We start from the raw sequence: 26027 nt of genomic DNA on the forward strand, positions 1-26027 counted from the left end.
GGGGAGGGGAGGATCTTGCACTTGTGGGGGGGAGACCCCACGTTGCAGCTGGATCTCCGGGATCAGCCCCTCCCCCGTTCTCTTGATCCAGAAGGAAGTGGGGAGGGGGGAAACCTTCTTCTCGCCCCCTCAATTCTTTCCCTCCCCTCCCGGACCTCCTCCTCTCACCCCGCCCCCCCCCACAACCCCAGATCCCGCCCCCATAAGTCCCACCCCTCCTTCCTCCTCCTCCAATCCGGCTTCTGCTCCGGGAATGGGGGGTTGAGCCCCCCCCAACCTCCCTTCTTCTCCCGGAAGTGGAGCTTCCACTTCGGATTTCTTCTCTGCGCCGTAGCTCTAGGGGGCGCGCCTTCTCAATGGGGAGGAGGGGCGGCAGGTAAATCCCCCCCCCCCGTGGATGTTGCAGAAAAGGAAAGGAGAATCGGGAGCGAGGATTAAGAGGTAAAGGGGTCACGGGGGGGGGAGGCTGGAGAAAAGGACCCAGAGACCCCCTCCAGCTCCCCCAAGCGCCTTCCGTGGGGCCTGGATCCCGGCACGCGTGCTGCGAAGGGGGCTTTCCTCGCAGGGGCGGAGATGGGGCGCCCACCCACGAGGACTCCCCGGCCCCGTTTCCCCCGCGCAGGCATCCCTGGGGCGCGGAGAGAAGCGGGCAAGGAAAGGGTTAAGGGGTGCGGGAGGCGCCGGGATAGAGACCCCCCTGTCCCTCCCCGGCTCATCTTGGGGGGGGGGGCCCTAGGATGGAGAGATGGGGCGAGCAGGGCGAGGTGTCAGTCGCGCCGGAGCGCAGGGGAAACTGCGGGAGAGAGGGAGGGGAGGAAGGGGAGCACTGGGTGGAGGGAGGGAGATAGGAAGAACAGTCTTTGGGGACACGTCTCCCTCGTGGCTTTCTTGGGGACTCTTCCGGGGGGGAGGCCGCCTTGGCTTCTCCCTCCCGCCCAGGAATCGACCCCCCTTCAAGGCGACCAGAGAAGGATCCCTGGAAAGTGGGGAGTCCTGTCCCCATCACCCCTTCCTTCTTGCAAGCTCCATCCTCTTCCCGCCCCATAAGCCCCTGCCCTGTCCAGACACAGCCATTCTGCCCAGTCCAACCACTGGTCCCCTGGAGAGGAGAGGAAATCCCGAAAGGAAGAGGGGAGGGGAGGGGCCTTCTCAGAAGCGGCTCTTGGTTTCCGCAATCCCACCCAGGAAGCAGCCAGAAACCTTTTCCTCTCTCTCAGGCTTCCATCTTTATTGTCTTTTCCACTGAGGGTGAGGGTAATGTACACCTGTCATCAGAAACAGGGGTGCAGAGTCCATGGAATGGCTCTCAGGGCTGATATAGAAGTTGTACCTCAAAAGCATTTCTGTTCCTCTTATTCTTCATAGGCAATGTCAGAGTGAATGACAAGCTGAGATACTATCCATCATCATCCGATGAAAGCAACTGCATGAATCTTTCCAGTCAAAGGACCCATTTTCATGATAGACAGTGCCTGGGGCTGGAGGCTCTACACACCGGGTGTGCCTGTGCAGGCCAAAGACTGCCAGTATTAGCACAGGTGAGGTGTGTGACTTTCCCAGATTTGCAGAGTGTATGTGAATGAGAGTTTGTGGGTGGATTATAATTTACGGCAACCCTGTGATTTTCTCCACCCATAACATTTCGTGAGCTGATATTGCAGTACGAATTCCAACATAACTACAAAAAATCGCAAGATAATAATAATAGTTCAGTGGTACCTCGGGTTAAGAACTGAATTCGTTCTGGAGGTCCGTTCTTAACCTGAAACTGTTCTTAACCTGAGGTACCACGTTAGCTAATGGGGCCTCCTGCCGCCGCCGTGCGATTTCTGTTCTCATCCTGAAGCAAAGTTCTTAACAAAAGGTACTATTTCTGGGTTAGCAGAGTCTGTAACCTGAAGCGCCTGTAACCCGAGGTACCACTGTAGAAGTTATAGTATTAGTATTTTCCCCCAGCCCCTCTGGGCAGCTTACAGTACATATAGGTAAAGGTAAAGGGACTCCTGAGCATTAGGTCCAGTCGCGGACGACTCTGGGGTTGCAGCGCTCATCTCGCTTTATTGGCCGAGGGAGCCAGCATACACCTTCCGGGTCATGTGGCCAGCATGACTAAGCCGACTCTGGCGAACCAGAGCAGCACACGGAAACACTGTTTACCTTCCTGCCAGAGTGGTACCTATTGATCTACTTGCCCTTTGACGTACTTTCGAACTGCTAGGTTGGAAGGAGCAGGGACCGAGCAACGGGAGCTCATGCCGTCACGGGGATTTGAACTGCTGACCTTCTGACCGGCAAGCCCTAGGCTCTGTGGTTTAACCCACAGCGCCACCCACATCCCTACAGTACATATCCAAGACAGCAAAACATCAAACATTAAAAACCTCCTGATGCAACTGTCTTCTAAATGTCAGATGGTTGCCTGTTTCCTTGCCCTCGGAAGGGGGGGCATTCAATGGGGCATGTAAAGGTTGTAAGGGGTTACTTGTGCGTAAGTTGTCTTCAGTTTTGGTTAGATTGCCTGGCCAACTATGCTTTGGCTGCCAGCTCACACTCTGTGACCGGTCAGTCACTCGCAGAATCCGTCAGTGGGCGTTTCTTGAACCTCTTCCAGCATAAGAGCTGTTTGACGCCAAGTCTCCTCCTCCTTTCCCTGCGCGGAACGCGTCTGTGCAAGTAAGGGGAAGGCAGAGGCGTGTCAGCGCTTTCCCCACTAGTCTCTGGTGAAGGGTCTTGGAGACCTGTCTCCAAATCCTCCATCTCCCTCTCTTCTCTACCAGTGTTACACTGAATTCCTTCGACAAGGTTAAAGTTCATAAAGGCTTTAAAAACCATATTGTTAGGAAAGCATTATACAATGTTTGGATCCGATATAAGGATTTGTTGGAAAATAAAACCCCTAGGTGATTATCACCAATGGAGGCTAAGGAGGTGAAGAAGCTTAATATGGAATCTAAATGGCCAAAATATTTTGCAAGAAAATGGCAAATTTAAATTACAGAGTTTTGAGAAAATAAAGTCCAAGGTACGAGATTGGCTCCATTATTATCAAATAATGGAGACATTTAAACAAGACAGGAAAATTGGCTTTCAGGTGGAGAAATCGAAATTAGAAACAGAATTGTTAGAACCCAATACTAAGAATTTATCAAGAATGTACAATTTGTTGCTGAAGTGGAATACAATAGATGAGACTGTCAAATCAGCTATGATTAAATGGGCACAGGACATAGGTCAAAATATTATGTTTGCTGACTGGGAACAGTTATGGACCACCGGTATTAAATTTACGGCATGCAATGCCTTAAGAGAAAATGTTATGAAAATGATTTACAGGTGGTACATGACCCCAGTCAAGCTTGCGAAGATTTATCATTTGCCCAATAACAAATGTTGGAAATGTAATGAGACTGAAGGGACCTTCTTTCACCTTTGGTGGACCTGCCCAAAGATTAAGGTCTTCTGGGAAATGATCTATAATGAAATTAAGAAGGTACTTAAATGTACTTTTCACAAGAAACCAGAGGCATTTCTCTTGGGCATGGTCGGCCAACTGGTGTCAAGGAGGGACAAGACTTTTTTTATGTACGCCACTACAGCAGCAAGAATTCTTCTAGCAAAGTATTGGAAGACACAAGAACTACCCACACTGGAAGAATGGCAGACGAAAGTGATTGACTTTATGGGATTGGCAGAAATGACTGGCAGAATCCGTGACCAAGAGAAAGAGACGGTGGAGGAAGATTGGAAGAAGTTTAAATTATATCTTAAGAACTGTTACAAAATTGAGGAGTGCTAAAATGTCAAGGGGAGGGAAGAGGCAGAATTACAGCTGAAATTGTTTGATGATTTAAGGTGAAATTGAGAAAGATAATAAGCTTAAATTTAATTGGTAAAAAGGGTTGCTGAAAAACTGTAAAACAAGGATGCAAAAAGGGTGAGGTATGGGGAAGTCCGAGAAAGGAGGTTTATGAAAATGAGGTTAAGAAATTATACTTGTGTGTTTGTTTGTATTTGATGATGTTTGTGTGTTGTTGTTGTTTTGTTTTAATTGGAAAATTAATAAAAAATTATTATAAAAAATATATATACACTGAATTCCTTCCCCCCTCCTGGTCCCCTCTCCGGCATCGCTTTGGAGCCTAGCCTCCGCCTCTCGCTCTGATGTCAGTTCCCTGACATCCACCTCCCTCCCAGGACCCCCTCCACCCCCGGCCTGACCCTGTGACGTAACTTTGTCTCTCTCTTCAGCCGACGATGCAGGGAACCCCCGGAAGGAGCTGCTGTCGTCCTCTGAGGACTCAAACCCCGCTTCCCACCCGCTCCGATTCCTTCGCGCGGGACGGGCTTCCCAGTCCGATTCCTCCTCCTCTGACGCTTCTCCTCCTTCTTCTTCGGAAGCAGGAAAACCCATAAAATCCTCCTCCTCATCATCTGTGGTTCCAAATTGCTCCTCCCAGAATCTCTCTATTGGTTTGGGCTTCCTCGGATACCTGTTGTGGAACTCTTCCACCAGATATCCATCATCTATCTCCCCCGCGGGAACCCACGTGTTTTCTGCCTCGGGTTCTCCCTCCCAAGCTACCAGGTACTCCACCTGCCGCCCCCGCCATCGTGAATCTAGGATCTCCATCACCTGGTTGTGGTGTTCCCTCTCCTCCACTTGTGGGTGTGTGAGGCCTTCTCCTCCTTCCCCCCGGAACCTCCGCTCCTCCCTGTACGGTGAGAGCAGTGACCTATGAAACACCGGGTGGATTTTCATGCTGTCTGGCAACTTGAGCCTGAATGCCACCAGGTTCACTTGGTGTGTTACCTCAAAGGGTCCCAGCCGTTTTGGCCGGGTTTCTTGCACCCTCCCTTAAGGGTAGCCCTTGGGTGGATAACCACACCCGGTCCCCCACCCTTATAGTCTTCCCTTCCCGGCGACGCTTGTCTGCTTGCCTCTTGTACACTTCCTTGGCCCTTTCCAGGTTCATCTTAAGCTGCTGGTGCAGGGCCTCCATTTCTTCCACAAACTGCTCTGCTCCGGGTACACTCCACCCTTCCTCCACCCTCCCAGGAAAGGCCCTGGGGTGACATCCATAATTAGCCATGAACGGGCTCATCCCGGTGGACACATGTTCAGCATTATTGTATGCAAACTCAGCCAGTGCTAGCTTCTCTACCCAATCGTTCTGTCTCTCGTTCACGTAGCAGCGTAGGTATTGCTGTACAATACTGTTTGTTCTCTCTGCTTGCCCGTTGGTCTCCGGGTGTCTCGCCGTTGAGAATCCCACCTCAACCTGCAATAAGTTCTGCCCTCACGGCACGTACTTGATCTCAAAGAAGAACTTGGAGAACTCCTGTGCCCATCGAATCTGTCTCTGGTTGAGAACTCGAGCTGTTCTCCAATATTCCAAGTTCTTGTGATCTGTGCACACCTGAATCTTGTGCTGGGCTCCTATTAGTAGATGTCTCCACTGCTGAAAGGCTGCGTAAATTGCTAGCAGTTCGCGATCATACACCGTGTAGTTTTGTTCCGACTTGCTCAGCTTCTGTGAGAAGAAGGCGCACAGTCTCCAGGCGTGTTGGCTCCCTCCCGGCTGCAGCAACACCGTTCCCACCGCCCGGTCTGACGCGTCTGTCTCCAGCCTCATCGGCTTCTGCAGATCCACGTGCAGGAGCTGTTCCTCCGACACGAACGCCCTCTTTAGCTTTTCGAAGGATCGTTGGGCACTTTCAGTCCAGACGAACTTCTTCTTGCTGCTGAGACAATCCGTGATGGGTGCGGTCAAGTGGGCGAAGTTCTTGATGAACTTCCGGTAGAAGTTGCTGAACCCGAGGAACCTCTGCACATCCTTCCGGGTTTTGGGGGTCTTCCATTGCAGCACCGCCTGCACCTTGCTGGGGTCCATGGCTAGGCCCCTGTCTGACAACTTGTATCCCAGAAATTCCACTTCTCTGGCGTGAAATTGGCACTTCTCCAGCTTGACCCACAACTGATGCTTCTGCAGCCTCTTCAGCACTTCCCTGACGTCCTGGACATGCTGTTTCTTATTGTCCGAATAGATCAGGACGTTGTCCAGAAATGCTACGCAGTTTTTGTACAGCAGGGGTCCCAGCACATGATGCATGAAGCTTTGAAAACAGGCTGAGCCTGACTGTAATCCAAATGGCATGACCAGGTACTCATAGGCCCCTAGGGAGTTAAACATGGTGGTTTTCCATTTGTCCCCCTCCCTCATCCTGATCAAATTGTATGCTCCCCTAAGGTCCAGCTTGGTAAAGATCTTCCCCTTCCTTACCCGGGTTAGAATGTCATCAATTCTGGGCATTGGGAAGGTCATGGGTTCCTATACTAGGTTCAATTTTCTATAGTCCACGAACAGCCTGGGCTGATCAGTGTTTTTTTTGTCCACAAAGAACACAGGGCTGCCCCCCACTGCCTTAGATTCCCTTATGAAACCCCTTTTTAGATTCTTATCAATAAAGTTCCGCAACTCCTGCATCTCCCGGTCCGACATGGCATACAGCTTACCCACTGGCAGCTGCGCCCCAGGGAGTAGGTTGATTTGGCAGTCGAAGGGCCTATGTGGTGGCAGCCTGTCCGCCTCCCTCTCGCTGAACACCTCCTGTAAGTCAGCTTACTGTGGTGGCACTTCTCCTCTCAACTTCAGTGTTGTTCCTGCCACTCTGGCCAACCTCAACCTGGGCTCCCCCCCCCAGACAGTGCTCCAAACAGTGAGCTGACCCAAAGGTGACTGTCCGTTGATGCCAAGCCACCACTGGATCATGTAGCACAAGCCAGCTCATGCCTAGTATTATTGGGGGTCCCGCCAGTGTGGCCACATGAAAGGCAATGGTTTCTGTGTGTCTGGAAACCCTCATTCTCATTGGTGGGGTCTGATGTGTCACCTCCCCTCCCAGCAGCTCCCTGCCATCTATTGTGGTGACCTGGAGGGGAAAATCAAGTGGCAGCAGGTGGAGTTGGTGCTCTAGTGCGAACTCCTTGATAAAAAAATTACAGGAGCTGCCTGAATCCAGCATTGCCTTCACCTTGACTGGGTGCCCATTTGGGAGTTCTAGCACCACTTCGATCGCTATTGACGCCTTGGGTGGGTCTGGTTGGGGCACTTCCATTAGTTGCTCGCCTGGCTGCTGTGCCCCTCTGTGGGCAGCCAAGCGTTCCCATTTCCCTGCACCTTGTCCTCCGCCCCCTCCTCCTCGCTACCAGCGGCTCCCACCATCCCTTGCCAAGCCTTTCTTTGTGGACAGGCCCTGGCAAAGTGTCCTGGCCATTGGCAGAGGAAACACTTCTTGGTGCTTTTGCCAGTCCTTCCCTCCCTTTTGCCTCCTTGGTTGGTGCTTGAAACCTCTCTCTCGCGCGCTCCATCGATTTCCATTGGCTCAACGGACCCGGAAGGCTGCTTTGGCATCTCAGGAATGTGGTAGTCAGGGCAACGCTCTCCTCTCCCTTCCCGCCTTTCCAAAGCGCGCGCTTCCTGGCGAGCTCCTATCGCAAGCGCAGATTTGGTCAGTTCGTCCATAGATTGCGTGCGGGGCGTGCGGGAGAGCTCATCCTTCACTGTTGGGGACAACCCCTCCTCAAACAGCATCCGTATGGGGGGGTCATCTAGATCCCATTCGAGCCGGTGTATTAGCATCGCAAAACGGGACCAATAGTCTCTAATGGATAGGTCCCCCTGCTTGCACCTCATCAACTCCTGCTGTGTTACACTCTGCCCAATTTGGCTTGAATACATCGCGTCCATAGCTTGGAAGAACTTCCGAACGTCCCTCATGGCAGCATTCTGCGTGGCCATTAGGGGCCTGACCCATTCACGTGCCCCATCCTGAAGGTGCCCCACGATATATGCCACCCTCTCTGCATCGTCAGCAAAGTCATCGTGCTGCAGTTCCAAAGCGTACTCTATTTCCGTTCGGAACGTGTTATAGTCCTGGGGCTTCCCCCCAAACTTGTGTACCAGTCCCGGCACCTTCTTTGCCACTGGGGTGGGTCTAACCTGCGCATCCTGAGTTCGCCTTTCATCCAGCCGCGCCGTCAGCAGAGCCACATGCTGCTCCAGGTCCCGGTTCCTCTTTACCAAGTCCTGCACACTTGCAGCTTGCTCCGCCGCCCCGGCACCTCCAGTCTGCCTCATGGTCCCCTGCCTGCGCACAAGTAACTTCAGGGACTGACGGATTGCTGTAAAGGTTGTAAGGGGTTACTTGTGCTTAAGTTGTCTTCAGTTTTGGTTAGATTGCCTGGCCAACCATGCTTTGGCTGCCAGCTCACACTCCGTGACCGGTCAGTCACTCGCTGAATCCGTCAGTGGGCGTTTCTTGAACCTCTTCCAGCATAAGAGCTGTTTGACGCCAAGTCTCCTCCTATTTTCCCTGCGCGGAACGCGTCTGCGCAAGTAAGGGGAAGGCAGAGGCGTGTCAGCGCTCTCCCCACTAGTCTCTGGTGAAGGGTCTTGGATGTTAGAAAATGAAGCTTAATTGGTTTACGACCCCAATTAGCTGCAGTTTATAGCGATCTTCGGTCCGGCACGTTTCCCTCAGCTCAGACCCTTCGTTCCGCCACGAAAGTGCAGAGTAACACAGCAGAGAAAACTGTTGCTTCAGATCCATTAGCCTTTATTACAGCAGAATATTTACAGCTCAACATTTCTTACATTTCCCTGGACTGCAAGCATTCATGGCTGCCTCTGCGTCCGTCTCTCTCAGGCAGCAGACACACACAACAGTAAGGAGAAACTCCTCCCATCTTCCAAACCTTCGAAACCTGACGTCAGAATGTGAGGCGTCACTCAGAACATCTTAACCCTGTAAGTTCTGAATCCCAACATTGGAGACCTGTCTCCAAATCCTCCATCTCCCTCTCTTCTCTACTGGTGTTACGCTGAATTCCTTCCCCTCTGCTGATCCCCTCTCCAGCATCGCTTTGGAGCTTACCCTCCATCTCTCGCTCTGATGTCAGTTCCCTGACAGGGCAGGAGGCCCTCTTCCTGGTTCCCTGGAACTTCACTTCTAACAGCAAGGGAACCAGCAGAAGACCCTCGGAGGCGGACCTCCCTGTCCTGACTGAGCGATGGGGGTGAAGATGCTCCTTCAGGTCCACAGGGCCAAGCTGTTGAGGGCTTTAGGTTGCAGATCTTGCTCCTCCATAATGATCGCTGTATAGTTAGCAGAGTAGGAGAAAACACTCAGAGGCAGCAAAAAAATAATTCAGCTGAGAAATTTATTACCGAAGACAGATAAGCATAACAGGATCCCAAAAATATCAAAAACTTTATTTACAGTAAAACCCTGACTTAGCATACCAAAACAGGACGCAAGTAAGAAACAGACAGACAGAGTAGAGTAATATCAGAATATGAAGTGGGAGCAGGCGCATTTCAATACTGTAATTTATATACACTTCAATGTCGGAGTAACCCTGGGACTAGATAACAAGCCTCCAGGTGGACGTTCCCCAACTGCCCTTCACTTTCCTCTTCCGCACGGGCAGAATCTGCCTTCTGGACTGTGGGATTCACGGTTGTTGTCCTCCTCTCCATCCTCCAGGGCTTGACTTCAGGTGCAGCAGAATTCCCCAGCCCCCCAAGGATTTGAGACCCATCAGTTTTCCTCACCTGGTTCAGCCGGCCGGTTGAAACCGTTTCTTGAACCCCTGTTGCATGCTGACAGCTTCTGGAGGCCACAGGTGAGAGCTGAGTGCAGGGTGGGGACCAAGGGTGGAAAAATGACCCCAGAAGGTGTAGGACATGTCTCCCACCAAAGCAACTACAGCTCCCCAACACCCCATGACATCTAGATTCAGGTAGGTAGCCTAATTGGTCTAACACAGTTGAAATAAAAAATTAAAAAATAGTCCAGTAGCACCTTAGAGAGCAACTAAGATTGTCCTGAGTATAAGCTTTTGTGTGCATGCACACTTCTTCAGATACACTGACACAGATGTCACCAGACCCTTGTATATTGTGGGAGGGTGGGGTGGGGTTTTTCTCAGAAGGGTACGCCTACTACCATCTACTACCAATCACTATATGAAGAAGTGTGCATGCACAGAAAAGCTTATGCCTAGAACAAACTTAGTTGGTCTCTAAGGTGCTACTGGACTATTTTTTTTACTTTTTTACTTGTACTGTGTCAGACCAATATGGCTACCTACCATTAAGTACAGTTATCTCCTTGCCTTGAATATCCTGCTTTTCAGTGCCAGATTAGGATAGCCCTGTGTCAGAAGACAAGCACAGGATCAGGCAGCACATCATCATTATAAAGAACCATTGGGGTGGGTTTTTCCGCCTGGGATTCCCATGTGCCATCTGCTTTCCTTCTGCTTCTCCTGCTCTCCCATGCAATGTGAGGCATGTAGACAGAGGTCCATCTCCAAGAACAGGAGCTTCCCTGAGCACCCATTCAGCTGACCCCAAGCACCAAGCCTTGTCACTACTTCTCTGATTGACCCAGACCACAGTCCCTGGAAGAGATGAAGGCCTGGGTCTCCCAAAATAGTCCATATCGACCTCCTGAGGTCAGTGAGACTGTGCAGGTGATTCATGAAGATCTAGAGGTGGAAACGGGGGCAAACACTTGATTTGAAAGGCAGTCCCACAAGACAACAGTATTCCAAGGTCATGCTGTGTTATTAAAGATGATTGAGGATTATGAAAGTTTGCTGATGCATTAGTATCATTTGACATCATACCATTTTCATTTCCTAAAAACTGGGAACATGGGGAGGACATGGGAGAATGTGGGAGATGTTGAAATAAGAGAAGGTGCTAATGGCAGTTGATGTGTCCTTTTCCCCCCTGTGTTCTCTTTCCTGAAACCCAAACAGGATTTCCTTTCTGCCCACTCTGAAGAAGGTGATACAGAAGACAGTCAGAATTCTGGGAGATGGGGAACCTTTCGTTTCATTAGGAATAGCCATTAAAATGTGTGAAATGTGGAATATGCTTCACTGAATGAGCACACATAGTTCACATCAACGAACACAAAAAGGACAGAACCCATTTAAAGGTATGGAGTGCGGAAAGAACTTCTCTTTCAATGCAACACTTAGAACACACCAGGGGACTCACAGAGAGAGAAAACGTTTTAAGTGCAGGGAGTGTGGGAAGAACTTCAGTCAGAGTGGACACCTCAATATACATCAATGGACACACACAGGGGAGAAACCATATGAATGTATGGAGTGTGGAAAGAACTTTAATAATAGTGGAAACCTTAGAAGACATCAACGGACTCACACAGGGGAGAAACCACATAAATGCATTGATTGCGGAAAGAGCTTTAGAGATAATGGAAACCTTAGACAACATCAACGGACTCACACAGGGGATAAACCATTTAAGTGCATGGATTGTGGAAAGAGCTTCAGTCGGAGTGGAGACCTTAGAAATCATCAACGGACTCACACAGGGGAGAAACCATATAAATGTATGGAGTGTGGAAAGAGCTTCCGTAAGAGTGGACACCTCAATATACATCAACGGACACACACAGGGGAGAAAGAATTTGAATGCATGGAGTGCGGAAAGAGATTTAGTGATAATGGAAACCTTAGAAGACATCAACGGACTCACACAGGGGAGAAACCACATAAATGCATTGATTGTGGAAAGAGCTTTAATGATAGTGGAAGCCTTAGACAACATCAACGGACTCACACAGGGGAGAAACCATTTCAATGCATGGATTGTGGAAAGAGCTTCAGTCGGAGTGGAAACCTTAGACAACATCAACGGACTCACACAGGGGAGAAACCATTTCAATGTATGGAGTGTAATAAGAGTTTTAGTGGTAATGGAAGCCTTAGAAGACATCAACAGACTCACACAGGGGAGAAACCACATAAATGCATTGATTGCGGAAAGAGCTTTAATGATAGTGGAAACCTTAGACAGCATCAACGGACTCACACAGGGGAGAAACCATTTCAATGTATGGAGTGTAATAAGAGTTTTAGTGGTAATGGAAGCCTTAGAAGACATCAACAGACTCACACAGGGGAGAATCCATTTAAGTGCATGGAGTGGGGAAACGACTTCAGTTATAGTGCGAACCTGAGAATACATCAACAGACTCACACAGGGGATAAACCATATAAATGCATGGAGTGTGAAAAGAGCTTTAGAGATAATGGAAACCTTAGACAACATCAACGGACTCACACAGGGGATAAACCATTTAAATGCATGGATTGTGGAAAGAGCTTCCGTCGGAGTGGAAACCTTAGACAACATCAACAGACTCACACAGGGGAGAAACCATTTCAATGCATTGATTGTGGAAAAAGCTTCAGTCGGAGTGGAAACCTTACACAACATCAACGGACTCACACAGGGGAGAAACCATTTAAATGCATGGAGTGTGAAAAGAGCTTTAGTGATAGTGGAAGCCTTAGACAACATCAACGGACTCACACAGGGGATAAACCATTTAAATGCATGGAGTGTGAAAAGAGCTTTAGTGATAGTGGAAGCCTTAGACAACATCAACGGACTCACACAGGGGAGAAACCATTTAAATGCATGGAGTGTGAAAAGAGCTTTAGTGATAGTGGAAGCCTTAGACAACATCAACGGACTCACACAGGGGATAAACCATTTAAATGCATGGATTGTGGAAAGAGCTTCAGTCGGAGTGGAAACCTTAGACAACATCTGCGGACTCACACAGGGGAGAAACCATTTCAATGTATGGAGTGTAATAAGAGTTTTAGTGATAATGGAAAACTTAGAAGACATCAACGGACTCACACAGGGGAGAAACCATATAAATGCATGGATTGCGAAAAAAGCTTCAGTCAAAGTGGAGACCTTAGGAAACATCAACGGACTCACACAAGGGAGAAACCATATAAATGCATGGAGTGTGGAAACATCTTCAATCAGAGTGGAGACCTTAGAAATCATCAACGGACTCACATCGGCAAGAAACGATTTAAATGCATTGATTGTGGAAAGAGCTATAGTGATAATGGAAAACTTAGAACACACCAACGGACTCACACAGGAGAGACAATTTTAAGGTGCGGAGTACAGTAAATGCTTCACTCTGAGTGGAAATCTTAGAAAACATCAGCAGATACGTGAGGCAGAAACCATTTAAAGGTATGGTCTGTAGAAGGAGCTTCAGCCATAGTGGAACCCTTGATCTATGTCAACAGACTCACACAAAAGACAAACCATATAAATATCAGCAAAGTAGATAGAGGTTCACTCTTAGTGGAAGTTCAAAATCAACACACTCATGGACAGGAAGAACTTTAAGAGTTGAAACCCTTCAAACCATCACAAACTCAAAGAGGAGAAGCAGTTTAAATACAAAAACTGCAAAAAGCGCTTGATTTATAACGGAGTATTTAATGAACAGGGACGCGGGTGGCGCTGTGGGTTAAACCACAGAGCCTAGGACTTGCTGATCAGAAGGTTGGTGGTTTGAATCCCCGCTACAGGGTGAGCTCCCGTTGCTTGGTCCCTGCTCCTGCCAGCCTAGCAGTTCAAAAGCACTTCAAGTGCTAATAGATAAATAGGTACTGCTCCGGCGGGAAGGTAAACAGCGTTTCCGTGCGCTGCTCTGGTTCGCCAGAAGCGGCTTAGTCCTGCTGGCCACATGACCCGGAAGCTGTACACCGCCTCCCTCGGCCAATAAAGCGAGATGAGCGCCGCAACCCCAGAGTCGGCCATGACTGGACCTAATGGTAAGGGTTCCCTTTACCTTTACATTTATTTAAGGAACATCTAGGGACTCTCACATGGGAGAACCCATTTAGATGTATGGAGTGTGGGACGCCTTCCTCTCAGAGTCCACTCTGAGCAATGAACTCAGCAGGAAATCATTCCTACAAGCATGAGGCATATGTGAAGTTCTGTTGTTTATATGTAAAACTGTATAATAATGAAATAAGGCAACATCTCACAATAGTGAGTATAATTTTAGATGAAAGTACCTTTGGTTTTTGCACCAAACTCTGTCACCCCCACCCCCACCGCATGATCTCCAAGCACTGCTTCTTCACCAGAACTTCATCGCTGCTTCCTGCCCTGCGCGTTCTGAAGAAAACTTGAAATACTGAAATTGAATGGGAGATTTCTCCCCCAAGCCTAATTTCAAGAGGAGGAAGGAGGGGCTGTAGGTACCAGGGAAGTCTCCTGGGGGGCTCATCTTCACTCATGAACCCCATGGGGCAACCCCAGATCGGCTGCGTATTCTGGAGTTTGAGGAAGATAGTATTTTTCCATAGTCCCAGAAGTTTTGCTTCAATCATGCTACTCGGGAGTTTTCCTACCGGAGGACCACAGTGCTGTGGCTGCTGTTGTTGTCATGGACTGGCTGGTGAGGGGGGGGAGGCAGAAGCTGGGGGACCCACAGGGGAAGAAGGCTCGGATCCTATGGACTGGTGGTGGGATGAGCAGAAAGAGGGAGAAAAGGGAGCAGAATGGGAGGGAAGATGTTGCAAGTTGAGGAGGAAACAGGGTTTGTTGAGCGGGAAGAGGCTGGGGCAGAGAGCAGTTCAGGCTCAGAGGGAGGAGAGGAGGGAGCCAGGAGACCCAGAGGAGGCCGGCTGCTGAAGCATCCAGGGAGACTCCCCCTCCTGCTGCGACCAGCACATGCCTTTGAGTCTGGAGGTTAGAACTCTTAGAATGTGGGGATCCCATTTTTCAACCAAAACAAAAACCCGCTACCTTTTCCCAGGTCTTTCCTGACCTGACAGTCGTTCGTCTTCTCTACAAAGTCCTTTTCCCTCCCTTTATTTACCATGGGGTCCCAGCAACCTTTTCTGCCTCTTACACTCTAGGGAAAAGAGTCCCTTTCCATTGGACACCTGGCAGCCCAATGCCAAATCCAGAGAGAACGGAAAGGAACTGTAAACACCCTTGCGCTCTGACGCGCACTAGTCACTTCCTCCCGGATCTTGGTGCTGCCGGTGCAGCTGCATTTACGAGAAAAAGAGAAATTGGAAACTGAGCCCAAGTCCCTTGCTATCCAAAGTGGCCACTTGGACCAGCCTTGGGGCATCTTCCTTGGGAAAAAGGAAAAGTTTCAGATCTCAGGTTCCCCGACAGGGATTGAGAGCTTTGATTGGCGTTCTCCCCTTGCAGTTCATTGCCTCTCTAATTGCAGAACCCCAATTCTCCCGTTCTCCCCTCCCCCTCCTAGCTACCTCTTGCCAGGAAGGCTGGGAGTGAAGACCATAAGCAAAAGATACAGCAAAGGATGAGAATCTTGGTTGCTGGGTGTTTCAGAGAATCCCGCCCACAATTTTCTCCATTCCTAGACTCACCTTCCATGTTTCCGTCTCATTGGTATTGCCTGAAGTTGTGCTTTTACTATCTCCCTCTTAACAAACTCCCAGCCATCAAGAACTCCCTTTCCTTTTAGTATTACTGTCCATGGGATCTCACGGTCCAGAGGAGGGCAACCAAAATGGTCAAAGGCCTGGAAACAATGCCTTATGAGGAACGGCTAAGGGAGCTGGGCATGTTTAGCCTGGAGAAGAGGAGGTTAAGGGGTGATATGATAGCCATGTTCAAATATATAAAAGGATGTCACATAGAGGAGGGAGAAAGGTTGTTTTCTGCTGCTCCAGAGAAGCAGACACGGAGCAATGGTTCCAAACTACAAGAAAAAAGATTCCACCTAAACATTAGGAAGAACTTCCTGACAGTAAGAGCTGTTCAACAGTGGAATTTGCTGCCAAGGAGTGTGGTGGAGTCTCCTTCTTTGGAGGTCTTTAAGCAGAGGCTTGACAACCATATGTCAGGAGTGCTCTGATGGTGTTTCCTGCTTGGCAGGGGGTTGGACTCGATGGCCCTTGTGGTCTCTTCCAACTCTATGATTCTATGATTCTATGACTGTGAACAGAATGTGAGTAACCTCTTTTTAAACTTTTATAGTATAAAAATGTGAGTAAACTCTTTTTATACTTTTATTGCAAAAAAGAAAGTTGATAATCGATGGGAGAAATATTCTAATTTACAAAGAAATCCCAAAATGTCTGTTGAAAAAGAGACAAATGTACCAGACTCTGACAGAGGCACTGAAGACAAATGAGATACAAGTGGGAATTAGATCCTCAGAAAAATTAGGAAATTATTGGCAGAAATATAAAAGAGACCTGGGAGGGAGTACAGTTCAAGAAAGAGAAGAAAGAGATAAAGGACAGGAAAGTCCAGGAGGAGTATAAAAGAAACAGAAGCTCTCATAACTATTTTACTGTACTTAAATGCAATTCCATATTTTATGTTGGTATTTGATTTTGTGTTTAATAAAGATTAATGAACTTGAACATTATATCGTGGAACAACAATGGATTGAACAATAAGGTGAAAAGACACAAAACCTGTTGGTACTAAAGGGTTAAGAGGTAACAAGTCGCTCTAATCACTGAGCAGCTGGAAGTCATTAAGCATCCAGGAATGTGAGTTAGTTTGTATAAAGAGTCAGCTCACCCGTGTTTCTCCCTCTTGTTCCCCCTTTGACCTGACTCGCAGACTCACTTTGTGGCCATGGGCGTGTTTGCTGATATGAGTTATGTTTAGAGTAAAGTTTTCTTTATGCCGGAGATAAAAGCATGTGTGCTTTATTGCCAGGGTTTTTCTTTTGTGAATAAAGTTTTTCCCTGAGTTCCAAAGTGCTTGCTCCAGGATTCTTCATTGAAAGGTACTGACTCTCCTGCCTTCTTCAGCCGCTGCACAAAATTCTCTGCTGAGATAAGACTTATGGCGTTGGAAGCGCACTGGATGTTTACTTAACATTAAACTAATTAAACTTTAATGGACATAACCTAGCATATTATAAGAAAGAAATATTGGGACGCCATTTGTCTCCAGGAAACACATATAGCAAAGAAACATGACAAAGTTTTGATAAATAATAAATTAGGAACAGAATATATAGCATCAGATGCTTCCAAAAAGAGAGGAATAGTTATATACATAAATCAAAAGATAGATGCAAAAATCCTATTTAAAGATAATGAAGGAAGAATGTTAGGAATACAATTGACAAAAGGTAGAGGAAAAAATAATCTTGGTTGGGGGTATACGCACCAAACGGAAATAAAACAAACTTCTTCAAAAAAACCTTGAAGATTAGCTATTAGAATACAGTAATGACAGTATGATCATTATGGGATACTTCAATGGAGTAATAACTCTGGAACTAGATAGAACGGAGAGAGAGACAACATCAAGAAAAGGGAAGCTCCCAAGAGAGAAAGGAGAGAGAAGCATATAAAGGACAGACAATATACCTTTTATTCATATGCTTAAAAATCAGCCAGTCGTATGGAACTAGATAGAACGGAGAGAGAGACAACATCAAGAAAAGGGAAGCTCCCAAGAGAGAAAGGAGAGAGAAACATATAAAGGACAGACAATATACCTTTTATTCATATGCTTAAAAATCAGCCAGTCGTATGGATGTAATCTGGACTTCAAACAATCTAATACCTTTTATAAGTAAAATTGTGATCCTCCCGAAAACGATATCAGACCATAATCCAGTAATGATGGAACTAAGATATAATAAAATTAAAAACAGAAGTTGGAGGTTGAATTTTATGCCATTTGTTCTTTGTGTCCCTTTTCTTTGAGTGGTTTAAAATATCTGATGCAATTGCAGCGAGGTTTCTCTTTCAACTTTTTTTGCAAACCCTTGGCATCTATACCCAGTTAGGGGGTGTCACATTTAAAACTCCCGCTCTATGATCTAAGAAAACCATCTCTGCATGTCTCTTCCTGGAAACCAAGGTTCCCATACAGCACAAATGTAAGAAGGGCTGCTGTTCCCCCCAGTGCTAGTCCTACTCAGAGGAAAGCTGCTGAAATTAATGGGCCTAAGTCACGTTGGCACTGGGCAACAGAATCATAGAGCGGTAGAGTTGGAAGGGACCCCCAGGGGTCATCTAGTCCAACCTCCTGCAGTGCAGGGATCTCAGCTAAAGCATCAGTGACAGATGGCAACCAAGTTTTCTGGAAATTTATTCGTAATCTGGAAATTTAGCCTTGATTAGTCCCCCTTCTGTGTCCAGCTGTGGTTTGCCAATAGAGCCGAATGCAGACTTGTTTTAGCAGCTGGATGAGGCCCATCTGGTCCTGCATCCTGTTCTTACAGCGCATACCCCTCAACCTCATTCCAGCTTCTGATTGGATTCCAGGATGTCCCATTTTGACTCTCGCTTGAGTCACATGATGGAAAAATCAGAGATATGTCTTCAAAAAGTTGTATAGTTACTTATCTCCTTGCCCCAGGGGGGTCACATAACTCCTTACCTTCCAACATTTCTTTGATGAAATAGGGACATCCTAAGAAAAAGCGGGACATTCCAGGATCAAATCAGAAGCTGGGTCAGATCCCGTAAATCCAGGACTACCCCTGGAAAATAGGGTCCTTGGGAGGGTCCGCTGTTGTATACAGTTTGAGTGTGCACAGGTAATGCAGGGAGAAAGGGGCACATGGAACAGAAAGGAGCCCCTTGCACACACAACTTGACTCCAGAACATAGGCTTTTGAGCATGGTGCCAAAGAGAAGAAGAGAAGAGAAGAGAAGAGAAGAGAAGAGAAGAGAAGAGAAGAGAAGAGAAGAGAAGAGAAGAGAACTTGTGATGATGTCAGACTGTCCACCTGCTGATCTGACAGATCTTCCATTTTGTGATGTCATGGATTCCAGGAAAACATGGAGGAAGCAACAACACCTGGAGCCGGCAGAAGGATGGAGTGGTGGCTCCTCCCTGTTCTGGCCCTCGCTGCTTTCCGCCCAACCCATGCCAAGGAAAGCAACTGCGAGTAAGTGGGGAGAGAGGTCAGACATGGGGAGGAGGCAGGAGAGGGAATCCCACCCATGAACTCCTGGATGTGGTCTTGAAGAGGAGGGGGGCACAACTGACCCCATGGCTGCTCTCACTCCCCTTCATTGTGGTGGGTCAAAACTAGCATGTAAAGACAGAGTCTGTTCTCGGAGGGCATGTTCCTCCCTCTCAGAATACTAGAATCCATCTGGGTCACACAAGGAAGCGGAATGGGGGACCAGTCAGGGGGACAGACAAAAGGAAATATTTCTTTTCTTGAAAGAGGACAGAGGGAGGGAGCGTGGGAGAAGTAGAAAATAGCTTACTAATTTGGATTTGCTGAACAGTCCATTTTTGCCTCTGGCCCCACCCACCACTGAGATGTGGCCCTCAGAAGACAATGTGGCCCATGGCCTGGAAAAAGTTCCCTCCTCCCTGGGAGTGATGGGCATTTGGGAGGCATCCAGAAGTGCAGCTGGGCATATCCAGTTTCATCCCTCTCTTCCCAAGATGGCCGAGAGGAGGGGCAAACTGGGGGGAGGTGGTATATATGCAATGGCTCTGATACTCTGTAGATGGCAATCTGTTTCTTGCTTTCCAGCGGAGTCTGCGGAAGGCGTCCCATGGCAGGCAGCCATAACCTTCTCCGGGTTGTGGGCAGCAGCAACGCTTCCCCCGGAACGTGGCCCTGGATGGTTAGCTTCCAAATAAAAACTTTCAGGGGATACTTCAGTTTCTGTGGAGGCTCCCTGATCAGCCCTCGATGGGTCCTCAGCGCAGCCCACTGTTTTCAGAAAGCAAAGTAAGCAAAGGGTTCTCAAGGAGTGTTGTCACGGGGTCTGCAAACCTGGCACCCAGGGTGGGGGCATCTCATGGGAGCAGAGTCCCACCTTCTGCTTTCAGAGGGGTGGCTGCTGCTAGCATCGCAGGGTGTCAAAACTCAGAGCCAGCCTCCAGCGGTATCCAAAAAGGGCCAGATTTGATGAAGTGAAGGGCCTTGAGGGCCGACCTTTTTTTAGGGTTGAAGTTTTTTAGGATTTGGAAGCCCAGGAACAGCCTTCATCAATTGTGGTTCTGATCTTGGTCGATTGTGGGCTGAGAAAGAAAATCTTTTCTCTGCCGCCAGTCTCATGCAAGCCTGAGATTCTCATTCTCCTCCTCCTCCAGCCGAGCCTTCTACCTCCAAAGCCAGCTTGCTTTCCTTCCCCACCACCCGCTCTGTGCTTTGGGGGAGGGAGAGAGAGAAGCCCTGTGATAGTCTCCTCAGAGAGAAAGGGCTTGAATCCTTGTGCACTCCATCTGTCTCCTCAGATCTCTGAAAACTAATATAAAAATATAGTTAGACTTTTCTCACTTGTTTAGTTACTTGTCCATCTAGTACAGTGGTACCTTGGGTTACAGACACTTCAGATTACAGACGCTTCAGGTTACAGTCTCCACTAACCCAGAAATAGTACCTTGGGTTAAGGACTTTGCTTCAGGATGAGAACAGAAATCATGCAGCAGTGGGAGACTCCATTAGCTAAAGTGGTACCTCAGGTTAAGACTAGTTTCAGGTTAAGAAAGGACCTCCAGAATGAATTAAGTTCTTAACCCGAGGTACCACTGTAACTATTTGGGTCTGTCATGATAATATCAAAACATAACTACTATATTTGTGAAATAGAGATCCATTTGTTTGTTTCTTTGTTTGTTTGCTTGCTTGTTTCAGAAACTTAAATGACTTCGGAGGGTGGTTGATCACTGCCAGTTTTTGATACTGGATAGCAGATCAAAACCTACTTAAAGTTGGACCTGCCTGGTCCAGCGGTGCTCCTGCAAAACTTGAAAAAAAAGACACTGGGACTAAGCTGGCCCCCTTCTGTTTCATTCATGTTTCCGGGACTCATCCTATAGGTTCTTTCGACTATGTAGTGTTACTGAAGTTTTCAGTTCGCACGCAGGCCCACAGATCTGCAAACCGGACAAGCCTTTCTGGAGTTCTTTTGTGAAATTTTGCTCCAGAATTTGCCGCTCCAGAGTTTAACGAAAACAGCAGAGGTAGATGAAAAGTCAAATTTATTACACTAAAAAAAAAAGGAGAGCAATGAGTAAGGAATAGAAATGTGTTTAAGAATGCATGCATTGGGGTAAAGCGCCCTTTAAAATGCAATATTTATGCAATATTTCATGAAAACAATGTACACAAACAATTGGTTTGGGGGCAAATTGCTCTGCAAAAACGTGTATATTAAGAGCCATTTACACTAAAATGATGATGAATTTTTACGAGGACTTTTTTAAAAAATGACGCGGAGAAGATTAGAAACATGATAGGAACCAAAACCAACACCCCAAAGATTTCCCTCCACCCCTTTAGCAAAGTCATGGAAAGTTCCCCCACCCCTTCAGCAAAGCAACTCTTCATCGCTCCCCTAATAACATCGCCCCAGTTTGATGAGGGACCACCAATGAGCAAGTTGTTTGCATCTGGTTTTCCAAATCCACCTGGAACACAGTCCCCACTCTGTGCGTATTCTTTGTTGCAGAGAAATACCAAATATCAGCCTGTCGATTGGCGCCAACCGCATCTCCAACCCTGGCCCCGATGCCCAGAGGCGCTGGATCAAGAGGCTGGTGAACCACGAACTCTTTGAGCACTTCTTGAACGATACCTACAGGAAAGTGCACAACGACATTTCCTTGGTGGAGCTGAATGAGCCAGTCAACTGCACGGACTATATTCAGCCAGCCTGCTTGCCGGATGACAGCATGGTGGTTTCCTTGCTCAAGCACTGCTATGTCAGCGGTTTTGGAATTATAGACCCGAAAAGTGAGATCTGCAGGGAAACCAGGCCCCCAGAAGGAGCGGCCTGGCTGTGTGCCTAAAGTAAATTTGCAGACCACACCTTCCCTGCCGATCAATTTCACCAAAGAAACATAATAGCAAGGGTAGTCATGGTGGAAATTTCAATTCCTGCGTTGTAGGGGGTTGTGCTGGATGCCCCTTGGGGGTCCCTTCCCACTCTAGGATTCTAAGTTGGTAGTTACGGTTGGGTTGTGTACATCAGAAGCCCTGAGTCTTAGAGGTGAGGCAGGTGTGTGCGTGTTTCACAGGGCAGAAAGGGATAGAGGTGGTTGGTTTTGAGAGCCATTCCACTTCACGGCTTCTGGGCAGATCGCCTTCTCCAGACATAGATGCTTGCCCCCAGAACTCAGCTCAGTAATGACGGCTTTGCACGCAGAAGATTGAGTTTCAATCTCTGGGCAGGGCTGGTGGAAACTCCTGTCTAACGCTGCTGTCGCTCAGTGTATGCAATACTAGGACAGATGGAGAGATAGGGAGGGAGGGATCTGGTTTCAGGAGGAAACGGGGAGTTTGGGGTTCTCCTAGGGCCCCGAGGTAACACAGGTGGCGCTGTGAGTTAAACCACAGAGCCTAGGACTTGCCGATCAGAAGGTCGGCGGTTCGAATCTCCGCAATGGGGTGAGCTCCTGTTGCTCGGCCCCTTCTCCTGCCAAGCTAGCAGTTCGAAAGCACGTCAAAGTGCAAGTAGATAAATAGGTACCACTCCGGCGGGAAGGTAAATGGGGTTTCCATGCACTGCTCTGGTTCGCCAGAAGCAGCTTAGTCATGCTGGCCACATGACCCGGAAGCTGCACGCCGGCTCCCTCGGCCAATAAAGCGAGATGAGTGCAGCAACCCCGGAGTCACTTATGACTGGACCTAATGGTCAGGGATCTCCTTTACCTTTAAGGGCCCCCAGAAACCAGGAATTCACCCTACTCTGCAGCCTGGCGTACCCTTGTCTCTGATCTCACCCCCAGTCCATCAACTAAGTTTTAGGGGGGTGATTCTGCTGCACATGCCTTCATGCTTCTCTCCTTTAGTCCTGGGGGTGCAGGTGGGGTGGGGAGTGAAATCTGAAATGAGCCTCCCCCTCCCCCCCACTTTCCCTTTCTTCTATCAGCAAGAAAATTTCCCGACATCCTGCAGGAGGGTACTGTTGACATCATCCCCATAGCGACATGCAGCAGCCCGGACTGGTGGTCCAATAGGATCCTCGAGGAGAACATCTGCGCTGGAACCTTGGAAGGAGGCGTAGCTTCTTGCAAGGTGGTGAAGCTACAACAAAATCAAGGCTATGGGTTTGGCTTGGGGGCAAAACTCTCTGGTGCTCCTGGAGCAGCAGAGCCCTTGCTCTGAACATGCAAAACTTCTCTGTGATTCATCCTCCAGCATCTCAGGCATCAGCCATGAGAGAAGGAGAAGGCCCCTCAGAGACCAAATCCTCACAGGAGCCTTTTCTCTCCCACTTGCAGGGCGACAGAGGCGGCCCCCTCATGTGCCGGGAGCAGAGGTCCGAACGCTACTGGGTGGTTGGAATCGCCAGCTGGGGACCATCTGTCTGCGGCCAGGGAAAAAGGCCGGGGGTCTACACCTCCACACAGTTCTACCGCGACTGGATCAGGAAGACCACCAATGAGGACCTTTCACTACCCAACCACCCACCGCCAATGGCACAGCCCCAGCTTATGCGACTGCCACACCCCCCTCCAAGGCCACAGCTCCAAATGCGACAAAATGGGAATGTGCCATATCCCAGGCCTTGGCCACCCCCCAACACCAGACCATGGCCACCCCCCAAGGCCATTCCCCAGACCCCTCCTGTGGTCTGGCCCGCCACCAGACCTTGGCCACCCCCCAACACCACCCCCCAGACCCCTCCTGTGGTCTGGCCCACCACCAGGCCATGGCCACCCCCCAACACCACCCCCCAGACCCCTCCTGTGGTCTGGCCCACCACCAGACCATGGCCGCCCCCCAACACCACCCCCCAGACCCCTCCTGTGGTCTGGCCCACCACCAGACCATGGCCACCCCCCAACACTACCCCCCAGACTCCTCCTGTGGTCTGGCCCACCACCAGACCATGGCCGCCCCCCAACACTACCCCCCAGACCCCTCCTGTGGTCTGGTCCACCACCAGACCATGGCCGCCCCCCAACACTACCCCCCAGACCCCTCCTGTGGTCTGGCCCACCACCAGACCATGGCCGCCCCCCAACACTACCCCCCAGACCCCTCCTGTGGTCTGGTCCACCACCAGACCATGGCCACCCCCCAACACCACCCCCCAGACCCCTCCTGTGGTCTGGCCCACCACCAGACCATGGCCACCCCCCAACACTACCCCCCAGACCCCTCCTGTGGTCTGGCCCACCACCAGACCATGGCCACCCCCCAACACTACCCCCCAGACCCCTCCTGTGGTCTGGTCCACCACCACACCTTGGCCACCCCCCAACACTACCCCCCAGACTCCTCCTGTGGTCTGGCCCACCACCAGACCATGGCCGCCCCCCAACACTACCCCCCAGACCCCTCCTGTGGTCTGGTCCACCACCAGACCTTGGCCACCCCCCAACACTACCCCCCAGACCCCTCCTGTGGTCTGGTCCACCACCAGACCTTGGCCACCCCCCAACACTACCCCCCAGACTCCTCCAGCATCCTGGTACACGACCAGACCTTTGCCACCCCCCGAGACCACCCCTCAGACTCCTCCTGTGGTCTACCCCACAACCAGACCTTGGCCACCCCCCAGCACCACCCCCCAGACCCTTCCCATTTCCTGGTCCACCCCCAGAGCCAACTCCCATCCCACACGGTGGCCCAAAGGAGGGCGTCCCAGTCTCGTTATATCGGACATGGCTCCTGGAACAAGGCCCACAGGACTGGGCAACTCAACTCCCTCCCGGGGCCCAATCTGGGGCCTAACGTCCATGCGGTTGGGAAGATTGCATCTGAGGACAAGGGCCCCAGCTTGGCATGGGCAGATTTACAGGCCGTGGGTCTCGATTCGCAGGCCGTGGATCACGATTCGCACAGCCCCACCACAGATTGAGTCCAGGTTGCTGAAGCCGCTGCAAAGGCAAGTTCCGGCGCCACCCGGGAGCCAAGTGGAAGTGGTCCCTAGCTCAGCCGAGGGCTGATAAGGACTGCCAGGCTCAGGTGGCAATGCCAGGGATGCCCGTGGGCATGGTGGGTGAGCTGCCCCTGCCAGATCTCAGAGCCCACGACCCGCCCTTTGCTGGTAACAAACTAAATGCATCTTCTCCCCATTTGATTTTCTTCCTCTTCTAACTTCACCCATAATGGATCACATGCGCAAAATTCATCTCATTGCCTCGCCGCCGTTTCCTCGGAGTTTTTCAACTTGAATATGAAGTTGCATCCAGATGGAAGCTTAATGCTGCAGACAGCTTGTTGGTGACATTTTTAACAAAATAAAAAAATCAAAGTTCTCAAAATGAATAAAACCACGAATGAATGGATCAACAGGTGAGTGTTGGTGTGCTGCTTTTTGCAACCCAAAGCAACAGCTCTCCTCAAGTGGCTGTAAGGTGAATTATTTGTGTCACCTGCTGTGATCTGCTTCTGTTATTTCAGCTGCAGATCCAGGCTGTTCCCTGGAAGCCGCAAGGCTCTATTGCAAACTTTCTTCAAAGAGGGCCAGATTTGATGCAGTGAACATGCATGAGGGCTGACCAAAGTTGCTGAGGCTTTTTTAGGATTAAAGTTGTTGTACTTTGGGGGGCTTTTCCCCCAGGAAATAAACTGCAACAGGGGCCAGATTAAATCGACCGGTGGACCAGATTAGTCTGGACTTTGCACGTATCTGCTCTATTGGCTAAGCCAGGCCTGCTGTGATCTGCTTCTGTTATTTCAGCTGCAGATCCAGGCTGTTCCCAGGAAGCTGCAAGGCTCTATTGGCTAAGGCAGGCCTACCTGTACCATATGAAAGGTATTCCTGAAGCCATGGTGTTCTCTAGAGATGCAGCTAAACCTTGTTTTCCAGCCGCAGGTGCATGCTTGAAAGCTCCAAGTCCAAACAGTTTTCTTTCTGCCCCAGCTCTTTCCCGGGCAAAATCTGCATTTGACCACTGAATTGGAGACAATTGTTCCCACCAATTCAGCGGTAAAATGAGGGTTTTCCCAGAGGAAAGAGCCAGGACAAAAAAAACCCTGCTTGGACACAGATCTTTAAAGCCCTGGCCAAAACACAGCACCAAAGGAAGTCCCAGTGCCCCTCAGCTTAAGCCTACCTCATAAAGCTGTTGTGTGGGTTAAGGGTGGAAAGGGAGAACCATTGTCACCACCTTGAGCAACATGGGGGGTGGGGGTGGGATGGGATAGAAACGCAATAAATAAAGGTATCAAGGCATTTATACACCATCCCGCTTTCCTTCCTGCTG

The 26027-nt window shown here is 49.4% G+C and overlaps 2 protein-coding genes across 11 annotated transcripts; both read left to right on the forward strand.

Moving 5' to 3' along the window:
• The first annotated feature begins 226 nt into the window (after positions 1-226).
• LOC307224993 (uncharacterized protein) lies at positions 227-14674 on the forward strand. 8 transcript variants are annotated; one of them, XM_079992518.1, is made up of 5 exons: positions 227-441; positions 1366-1538; positions 1750-1864; positions 9547-9685; positions 10829-14674. In XM_079992518.1, the coding sequence occupies exon 5, from the start codon at positions 10956-10958 to the stop codon at positions 13038-13040; it is 2085 nt and encodes a 694-aa protein (XP_079848644.1). In that variant the 5' UTR covers positions 227-441; positions 1366-1538; positions 1750-1864; positions 9547-9685; positions 10829-10955; the 3' UTR covers positions 13041-14674. The 8 variants fall into 8 exon arrangements, with proteins under 8 accessions (XP_079848644.1, XP_079848643.1, XP_079848641.1 ...); XM_079992517.1 differs by lacking the exon at positions 1750-1864 and having other exon boundaries at positions 1366-1543; XM_079992515.1 differs by lacking the exon at positions 1750-1864.
• A 3999-nt stretch (positions 14675-18673) lies between these two features.
• LOC307224964 (uncharacterized protein) lies at positions 18674-25106 on the forward strand. Of its 3 annotated transcripts, none has more exons than XM_079992413.1 (5): positions 18674-18786; positions 19390-19590; positions 21317-21600; positions 22739-22884; positions 23091-25106. In XM_079992413.1, exons 1-5 carry the CDS (start codon positions 18677-18679, stop codon positions 24762-24764), a joined length of 2415 nt encoding a protein of 804 aa, XP_079848539.1. In that variant the 5' UTR covers positions 18674-18676; the 3' UTR covers positions 24765-25106. The 3 variants fall into 3 exon arrangements, with proteins under 3 accessions (XP_079848539.1, XP_079848541.1, XP_079848540.1); XM_079992414.1 differs by having other exon boundaries at positions 18780-18918; XM_079992415.1 differs by lacking the exon at positions 19390-19590.
• Positions 25107-26027: the final 921 nt, after the last annotated feature.

This window comes from Podarcis cretensis, assembly GCF_951804945.1.
Source record: "Podarcis cretensis genome assembly, chromosome: 10".
NCBI lineage: Eukaryota > Metazoa > Chordata > Lepidosauria > Squamata > Lacertidae > Podarcis > Podarcis cretensis.

Excerpts from the sequence above, each read along its gene's own strand:
- LOC307224993 (XM_079992517.1), top strand. The coding sequence starts at position 10,956 with ATGAGCACACATAGTTCACATCAACGAACACAAAAAGGACAGAACCCA.
- LOC307224964 (XM_079992413.1), top strand. The coding sequence starts at position 18,677 with ATGGAGGAAGCAACAACACCTGGAGCCGGCAGAAGGATGGAGTGGTGG. Across the intron at positions 19,591-21,316 it reads CACTGTTTTCAGAAAGCAAA|AGAAATACCAAATATCAGCC; the intron begins GTAAGCAAAGGG and ends TCTTTGTTGCAG. Across the intron at positions 21,601-22,738 it reads TGGAATTATAGACCCGAAAA|CAAGAAAATTTCCCGACATC; the intron begins GTGAGATCTGCA and ends TTCTTCTATCAG.